We start from the raw sequence: 9,492 nt of genomic DNA, 5'->3' as shown, positions 1-9,492 counted from the left end.
CCTGCCATGCCGTCCCGGGGGGCACGCGACGGCGGTGGAGGGAAGATGCTACTTCTGAGGGACACGCGCAGGGGTGTTTTAGGGGAAATACCGTTTGTGCTTTTTTGGGAGGGAAAATGTTGTTTTTGAGGAAGAAATGTTGTTTCTAGGAGAGAAAGCTGCGGCAGTTTTGCAGGAAAAGTGCAGCTTGAGAGGAAAAACGCTTTTTTTTCTGAGGAAAAAAGATGTTTTCCGAACGGAAAATGCTGTTTTTGAGGAAGAAATGTTTTTTTTGAAGGAAAAGTATTACTTTGAGGGAAAAAGCTGGGGGGGCGGGGGGGGGGTTAGAAGAAAAGCTGTTTTGAGGGGAATATGCTCTTTCATGAGGAAAAATTCCTTTTTTTAGGGGAAAAATCTCTTTTTTGAGGGAAACGTGCTGTTTTCATTTGCAAAATGCTATTTTTGAGGAGCAAATGCCCTTTTTTGCTGATCTTTTGATCTTTTCTGCAGGAGAATGCCTTTTTGAGGAAAAGTGCTGTTTTGTGAGGGAAAATTCCTTTTTTTAAAGGAAAGAGTCTCTTTTGTTGAGGGGAAACATGCTGTTTTCATTAGCAAAATGCTGTTTTTGACGGGAAAATGCTCTTTTCCGCAGATGAATGCTTTTTTGAGGAAAATCACTTTTTTCTGAGAGAAAAAAATTGTTTTTGAGGAAGAAATAACTGAAGGAAAAAAAAGGCTCTTTTTTGAGGAAAACCAGTTTTCTGAGGGAAAAAATTGTTTTTGAGGAAGAAATATTTTTTGAGGTAAAAATGCTTTTTTTCTGAAGGAAGCATGCTGTTTTTTTAGGAAAGCCTGCTGTCTTTGAGGGAAATTGCTGGGCTTTTTAAGGACAAAATACCATTTTTTTCAGGGAAAAATGCTCTTTTGTGATGGAAAGACACTGTTTCTGAGGAGAAAAAAAAAAAAGTTGTTTCCCCTGGGGAAAATGTTTGAATTTTGCCCAAATTCCTTGGGTTTCTCCTCAGGAGAAGGCGGCGGGGGCCCGTGGAGCGCTGTTGTGGCCGCCATCTCCCTGCTGGACCGGCCGCGGTGGGGCTGAGCCCTGGCCCCCAAGGCCCAGGCCCCTCACGCGGCCACCGTTCAACATGGGAACCGCCTCGCGCTTCCCCCAAACAGCCCCCGTCTCCTTGTTTCCCCGATGAACCCCCCTTGGCGCAGCCCACGGGCCCTCCCGGGCCGGGTTTGGCCCCGCTCAGCGGGGTTGACAAGCACGGGGGCGGCCGCCTCTTCAGGTGGAGAAACGTAGCCCCCAAATGCTTCATTTTAATGATCTTTAATACCAAAAAAACCAAAAAAAAAAAAAAAAATCGAACCATAGACACGCACAAAACTACCCTGTGAGAACCCAACCCATTGCTACTGTACCATATATTAACCCGTCTCTACAACGCCCCGTTCCCAAAGCAAATATTTAAATATCGAGCCATTTACAAAACGAACCAAGAAAATAAACCCAGCCCCAGAATGGAGAAGGGCTCCCCGCTGCCACCCCAGCACCGCCCGCCGGCACCGGGCCCGTGAACGTAACAGTGGGTCCTGCCACGCGTGGACAGCACACCTCGGCGATCCCGGCGCGGGGGCAGAGAAGGGGCTCGGGCGTGAGGGGCCATTCCCGGTCCCCCGCAGGGTCTGGGCCGGGTGTTGAGCCGCCCGATCCCACGTGGCCCCCGCCAACCGTGGGGCCCCTTCCGCTGGGGCTGGCCTCGGTGGCGGCATCAAATGGCACGAGACAACAGAAAAGGGGCCATGCCCGTGGCCTGGGCCGGGTGCGGGGAGGAATGGAGGACAGGGGAGAGGGACGGGCATGTGTCATGGCGGGGCAGACGGCAACGCCGTGGGGCCGCGTTACGAGGCGTTGAGGAGGGAGCGGCTGTTGAGGCTCTGGTAGTAGGGGCCGGTCTCCGCGAGGGAGGTAGCAGGCTCGTAGCCATGCTTGCTCTCGGCTGCCGGCGAGGAGCCGTAGCCGTTATAGGCCATGACTTGCTCGTAGGCCTTGAGGTCGACCTTGTGACTCTGCTCAGAGGACATCAGATTGGTGATGGAGAAGGGGTGGTTGAAATTATACTGCGGGTCCATTTTGAGGTCGCCTGGCAGCTCCAGGCTGGCGATGGAGGGGGGGAAGTAGTGGCTAGTGATGGACGGCGAGATGGGCACCGGGGAGGTGGCGGAGACCGGGGGCGAGCCCTGCACGCCCGAGCAGTCCAGCTGCACCAGGCCCCGCTGCTCCTCGGACCCGTGTGAGGCGTCCGAGTGGCCCGACTCGGCCCCCTCCGAGCCCGTCGGCGGGCTCCGGCCCTCGGGGACCCCCTCGGGGCGCTTGGGGGCCTGATCCTGGGTGGCGGAGCCCTTAGCACTGGGCTTCTTGGCCTTGTCCTCGATTTTGAAGCGCTTCTGGCGCCGCAAGTAGCAGCCGTTCTCGAACATGTTGCCCGAGTTGGGGTGCAGGGCCCAGTACGAGCCCTTGCCCGGCTTGTCCGGGGACCGGGCCACCTTGACGAAGCAGTCGTTGAAGGAGAGCGAGTGGCGGATGGAGTTCTGCCACCCCAGCTGGTTCTCCCGGTAGTAGGGGAAGAGGTCCATGATCCACTGGTAGATCTCGTTGAGGGTCAGCATCTTGCTGGGGGCCTGCTGGATGGCCATGGTGATGAGGGAGATGTAGGAGTAGGGCGGCTTGGCGTGGGTCAGCGTGCGCCGGTACGACTTGCTGAGCTCCTTGGGCCGGGCGATGCCGGCGGCTGGGTACCCCAGGGGTGCCGCAGACGGGCTCACGCTCTGGTAGGGGGACAGGGCGTTGATGGAGGGTGCCTGGGCCCCCAGCGGCGTCAGGGCTGGGCTGACAGGGGAAGCCACGCTGCCCAGGCCCATGGCGCTAGCGGTGCCGGGCAGCCCGGGCAGGGAAGGGCTGCTGAGGCCCCCACTGGGGTAGGTCATGTTCATGGAGCCAGGGGAGCTCAGGGAGTTGAGGGTCATGTAGGAGTTGATGGTGTTCATGGGGCCCAGGCCGGACGTCATGGTGCTCACAGAGGGGTAGACCTGGGGGAGACAAGAGAGCAGGAATTAGCCTTGCTGACGGGCTCAACCGGCATCATCCCTGGGGCTCAGGAGCCGTGCGGGGCGTGAGGTGCAGGTCTGTATGGGACCCCACTATGCTTGTATGGACCAAACAGGGTCCACAGTAGCAGCAGGGCCCTGGAAATCGGAATCTGGCCCCAGCCTCTTTGCCTTGGAGCGACTCCACGTTCACGCCCGTGACGTGGAGCCCGGGACCGGGTGCAGGGCTGAGCCGAGCTTGGAGCCCCAGCTGCCCCCCTCCCCCAGCCACCTTTAAGCTGCAGCGGGTTGAACAAACAGGGCCGCGCAGTTCAAGCCGGGACCGGCAGCCGGTTTGCACAAGATAGAGGAGAAGGGCACGAGCCCAGCGCCGATCGATGGGGCTGGTGCCACCTGCCCCCGCCTGCCAGATGGGCCCTGCCGGGTTGCTAAGGTGGAAAGCTGCCCGCTGGCGGGGAGGCGGCCACAGGCCTCGGTGGACAGGTGTCAGATCGGGGGGCAGGACGCCTGGGTTCCTCTCTCCCAAATTGCTCAGACCCTTTCCCCACTTGCTAAGTGAAAAGCTTTGGGTTAGAAGGGGGAGAGTCTGGTCCAGCCTGGGGGCCAACAGGGCTGGGGCATTCTGCATGTCTCACAGACCCTCCCCGGACCACAAGTTCCCCCCACAACCCAGGCTGGGTCACCCCCTCGCGCCCCCTCTCTGTGCCAGACAGGCTCTGCCTCCCAGGCAAGCGTCACGGCCTGGTGCTGCACCTGCACCTGCACCTGGGGCAGGGCAGCCTCATGGGGCAGAGTGAGTGGCCCTGGCCCTGCTCTCCCAGGCAGCAACCGCACCTCAGGGGAGTCCCCGGAGCAAGGCTGATGCCCCCAGGGGTGCATGCGGACAGGGCAGTACTTATGCAGACCACACACACACACTCTCTCTCCCTCCCCCAACTCTCCTTTGCATGAGTATGGGGAAACTGAGGCGAGAGCAGGAGCATGGTCGATTGGGGGCCATAAAACCCCGTCCTTTGCAGGGCCTTTTCCCGTCAGGCAGATGCTCGTTGTGGGGCAAAGCAGGGCTAAAATGGAGGTGCAGGGTTGGAGCTGTGAGGGGAATGAGGATTTCTGGGCCTCGGAAATCAAGGGGCCTCTGAACTGTGCAGAGTTCTGGCCTTTTAGCCCCAAATCCAAAGCCCCCTATTCAGGATGCTGCTACACAGCCTGGCTCCTGAGCCTTGCCCCCGTCCATTGGACTACAACTCCCATGATGCCCTGTGGCCTCCCCTCATAGGGCAGGGAGAGGACTGTGGCTGAGAGCATCATGGGACATTCAGTCCTGAATCCCAATCCCATGAGCCCCTGGGGCAAGACAGTCCAATCAGAGCCTCCTGTCTGCCTGTTTGGGGGTGCTCTGAGTGGAAGCAGGGAGGCTGCAGGAAACCCCCACGTCCCATGTGTGACCACTGGGACAGAGATGTCCTGCCCCCACCCTGCGTGGCACGACATAAATCTCCCGCCAGGAATGCAGCCAGCTCTGGGGCGGAGCACGCCTGCAGGCAACGTCCTCAGGGAGGAGCAGAGGATACAGCCCCCTAGAAAATCAGGGGAAGGCACACACACAAAAATAACACCTTGGGTCCTTTTGTCAGCCGGGCTTGGGGCCTAGAAGGGCCCCTTCCTGCATCCCCGCACAGGGCTGGCAGGGGCAGGAGCTGTGACATGCCCCTCCCAGGGCTGACCTTGCACTGAGAGCCTCAGGCAAAGGCCAGAGGGGGCTTGGCCCACATGCCCGCACAGAAATAAAGCCTGCTGGGTCCTGGGTGGGCAGGACCCCTGATGCCAAGAGACGCAGGTGTGTGCTCCTGGTCCCCCTCCTGACAGCCCACAAGAAGCCAGTTTCTTCCCCTCCCTAGTTTTGCCCTCCCTTCCTTGATGCCCCTGGCTCTCACCCCATTGCTCCCTGGGCTGAGGGAACCCCCTGTCTGCTCCCAGCACGCCCCAGCCTGGCACAGCTGAACTATTGCCACGGGGGCTCATCCACCAGGCAGCGGAGCGGGATCTAGGGGTGGCGAAGGGGAAGGGGGAGAGATGGAGATGAGGGGCAGGGCGATAGACAGAGAGACAGTGGATAGGGGGACAGACAGACAAAAGGATGGCTCGACTGGACGGGTGGCGTGTTTGAGGGTGGACAGACGGAGACGGGATCCTGTGTATGTGGGGAGAGGGCAGGTAGAGAAATGGAGCTGACGGAGAGGGGGGCAGATGAATGAGCTGTACGTCAGCGGTTCTCAGCCCTCCTGGACTTGCAGCCCTACCTCATTAGATCCAAGGCCCCTCTCATTAACGCTACCATTGGCACAGCTAGCAGGGCTAACGTGGCACCCCCTGCAGCGCTCTGAAAAGGATCTCGTGGCACCCCAGAACCACTGCTTTATGTGGACAGGGGGTCTGCACGAGGACAGACAGATGGGCACAGGGCCAGGTGCTGGCAACACCCATGATGTGGCTTCCGCCCTCTCCCTGGGCCTGGTCCAGCTTTGGGACCCACTAGATCATGTCAGATCAGATCAGGGCCACAGGAGCCCCTGCTCACCAGCCAAGTGCATGACAGATCCCCCACATGTGTTACATGTTTGCTCACACGATCGCCAAGCAGGATCCAGCCCCGAGACTTCTAGCTGTGGGGAGGACCCCAGACATGGGCCCAGCTGGGGCAGAGGGTGACCAGCACCATGGGGACCGTCCGCCCCCACAATCTCAGCCCCCACAGGATAGGGCTGGACCTGCAGTCCAGCCCTGTGCTTGCCAGCTGGGGTGGGGGTTTCAAGCCCCTTTGGGGGGCAGGACGTGGTCACCGGCGCTGGTGACTCATGCGCATGCAGCAATTGCAACACGGCGGCCAGGTCCAGATAGCGCCAAAGCCTCGGCAAACAGGGCCAGGTTGTGCAAGGCGCCTTGGACATTCGAACCAGCTGGATTATGTGTGGGGCAGGGGGAGGGGGCAGTCCGGACGCTGGGGTCCCCCCTGCATTGCACAGGACTCTCTAACCCTTGGCTGAACAGGCTGCCTACAACCCCCACACCCTGTTCAGACCGGGGAGTCGAACCTGGGACCTTGAGATGGCGGGGCTCCATAGCCGCCTGACGCGCCCAGCCCTCCTCCCCAGTCTGCTCATCCTGCCTACACTAAAGCCCCAGCACGGACACAGGAGCCTCTGGTCCTACCCCCACTGCCTTGCTGCTTGTGCCCCCCAGCCACAGCCTGCCCTGGCCCGTGGTCGTTTCAGGGTCAGTGAGACCCCCCGCGACCTCGACCTCGGGACCTCGCAGAGCCTCCGAACATGGGCCAGAAGCTGGTTTCTGGGGTGTGGGGGAGGTCTCTGCCAGCCCAGCCTCTGCCCCCAAAGGGGCCCGATCCCCTGGGAACACACTTGGGAAATGGTTCTGGGGCAAACAAGCTCCTGCAGGGCCTGATCCGCCCCCAACCCCAGCTCTGTGCCAGGCACTGGCTACGCAGCAGCTTTGTACAGTGCCTGGCGCGAGGGGCCCCAGGCACGTCCGTGTGGGCAGAGAGGCCGCGTCACTGCCAGCAGGGCTGGTTTTCAGGCAAAAGCTGTTGCAAGCAGCAGGAGCCGGACATGGGGGTTGTGCCCAAGAGCCCGACGGGCGGGCAGCGTGTGGCTGCCCCGGTGCAGGGATGGGCAGAGATGGCCAGAGACCAAACACACGAACGCAGCGCCTCTGAGCAGGGCTGATTTCCCCTCCAGGGATGCAGAGCTGCCTAGCAAGGGCTACGTTATTGCTGTTACTATATTATTACTATTATTATTTGTTGTTGTCAATAACCATAATAATATAATCATGTTATTATCATTCTCATCATTAAGTCATATTATTATTATTGTAACTATCACCATCATCACCTAATCATCATAATCACATTCTCATAATCATCACATCATTATTATCATCATCATCACCACCACCTTAGGGTTGGCAAGCTGCTCAATTGACTGGTCAAATATTGCCAAGCGTCCCATCAACTGACTGCATATTTTTTGACTAGTCAAAGATGACAGCAATTTTACTAAAAGAACACTTTTTTTTTTGTAGTTTTCCTGACAGACGTATGATTTTTGATTGTTTTTCGACACATTTCTTAACGGAAACATTTGTGCTTTTCCTATGTATTAGCTGGACATTTTTTTTACAATTTTTGCCCCATATATGAGCAGTCAATTCACTGAACTTTTTTTGACCAGTCAAATACCGAACCCTATTAACACTATCATCATGTCATCGTTGTTCTGTCGTTGTTGTCATTATTAGTGTTTGCTGTTGTTTTATTATATTAGTATTATTTTATTATTATTCTGTTATCATCATCCTCATCGGTATTATTGTTGTGTGTAGTGAATTCCTTGTTTTATCATGATTATTAATCAAATATGATATTTGATCAGACACATAACCCTAAATAACAATATAGATGGTAAATGAATAACTACAGCAGCCGCAGCCACGGCCGGCGCCCGCCGTCTGTTCCAGCTCGGTGACAATACATGTAGGATCTTTGATCCTGTTTCCGGCCCGGTGGATAAAAGTGAGGACCCGGTGGCTCTGGGTTCTCCAGCGGGTGCCCACTCCACTGTGCTCCCACACATTAGCCCCGTGCCTCAGTTTACCCAGGAAGAACCTGGATGGTTGTTTGCTCAATGGGGAGTTGGCAGAGGCAGGGACTCCCCATGTCAGGGCCGCGTCACCATAAGGCGCCATTGTGGTCACCATGCGTGTGCGCCATGGGCCCACGTCCACCTGCCGAGCCCTGTCTCTGCAGCTTCCCTCCCCTGCCCGGTTCGGGTACAGACAGCGTTTGTTTGTCTGTGCTTTGCCTGGTAGATTCAACCCAAAGCCCACCCTGGTCCAGCACACCTCGGGGCTGCATGCAGGTGCCGCAGGGGTAGTGGGGGCAGCATGGGATGGAGGGACCCAGGAGACGGGGGCTAGTGGTATTTTGTAGCTAGTGGCCCTGCAGACGTGGCGGCCCCTGATCAAACCCTGGTAGGGACGGGGGGCTCACACTATGGGCAGGCATATGAGACACCCCAGCTGTGCCAGGGGGGGCCTGGACATGGAGACCCCAGCCACGGCTGCGTAGCAAATCCCTGGCCAGAAGGGGAAACCGAGGCACAGAACAGCCTGGAGCAGGAGGGGGCAGACAGCCCCTCTGGACGGATGCCAGGTCCGGTGCAGGGAGGTGGCCTGACCCCAGCCAGGCTTGCACCCGGCCCTACCGCCCCGTGTTTGCCCAGGAGCGCTTGGCCCCGGGCCCTGGGGGTGACGTCACTGGGACAGGGGAGGGGGGCAGGGCACTGCCACGCACCCCCCCCACCTGCTGCGGCCTTGGACCCAGGGCTACCCAGCAGTGACCAGCCCCTTACCCTGCCCCAGGCCCTGGGGGGACGTGGGCACCTCCATGCGAGGGGGGGTGGGGTTCTTGAAAGAGCCCCTGTCCCTGGTTGCAGCTCCCCCCACACCAGTACAGACCAGTCTGAACTGGGGGAAACCCAGCCCCAGGGCAAGACTAGGGTCACTTCCAGCCCTGCTCCCCAGTGTCACCCCCACCCCACAGGTTCGTGGGTCCTGAGTGAGGTGTGTGTGTGTGTGTGTGTGTTGGGGGGGCTCTGCTTTGCCCCGAGCTGAGTGCACTGCCCTGAGGCAAATCCCAGGGGCAGGAGCCAGCGCAGTGCAGCTGTCTGGGTCCCCCTGACCTCACAGTGTAAATCCAAAGTAGCCCCAGAGTCTAAGACCCTTCAATCAGGGCCGCGAGGGCAGGGGGGGTGGGGGGTAAGGGCAAGGGCCTGATCCTGGGGTGGGCTGTGTTTGCCCTGCCACTTGCCCCCCCACTGCCAGCTTCCACCTGCACCACCCAGGGAGGACGCCTGGCTGGGAGAGAGTGCATGCATACACACACATACACACACACACACACCAGCCCAAACTCTTGTGCCCTGTTCACTTCCCCCCCACCGCCTGCACCCGAGCTCTCACCAAGCACTTGCACACGGACCGCCACACCAGCACACACGTACATGTCTACATATGCCAGGTCCTCTCCGCAACCGCCTGTGGCAGGCCACAGGACTCTGCACACAGGAGCCCTCTCACCATGCGGATACAGCCATACGTATGCACACTTGGGGGGGGGGGAAAACACACTCAGGTAGGCACGCGCAGGTGTGTACACGCTTAGGCTGAAACACATGCACAAGCACATGAAAAAAGAACGTGATAACTCCCCATTTACCAGGTTGGACATGGGTGCATCTTGCTCGGTCTCCCGTAATCCACAGAGGCACTCCCATGTATGGGGGGGCACACGTGTGTATGCACCCCCCCCCCCCCCCCCCCCCCCCC

General features: G+C 58.6%; 1 protein-coding gene across 1 annotated transcript in view; it reads right to left on the bottom strand.

The window, feature by feature from the left end:
* Positions 1 to 1,180: 1,180 nt before the first annotated feature.
* The window catches only part of FOXA3 (forkhead box A3), an 8,748-nt gene continuing 436 nt past the window's right edge, over positions 1,181 to 9,492 (bottom strand). The window contains exon 2 of the mRNA XM_006032521.3: positions 1,181 to 3,072. Coding sequence (XP_006032583.1) covers positions 1,885 to 3,072 — 1,188 coding nt within the window. The 3' untranslated portion in view covers positions 1,181 to 1,884. The remainder of the gene's footprint in view (positions 3,073 to 9,492) is intronic.

Source organism: Alligator sinensis, unplaced genomic scaffold, assembly GCF_000455745.1.
Source record: "Alligator sinensis unplaced genomic scaffold, ASM45574v1 scaffold107_3, whole genome shotgun sequence".
Classification (NCBI taxonomy): Eukaryota; Metazoa; Chordata; order Crocodylia; family Alligatoridae; genus Alligator; species Alligator sinensis.
This window is presented reverse-complemented; position numbering and strand designations above follow the sequence as displayed.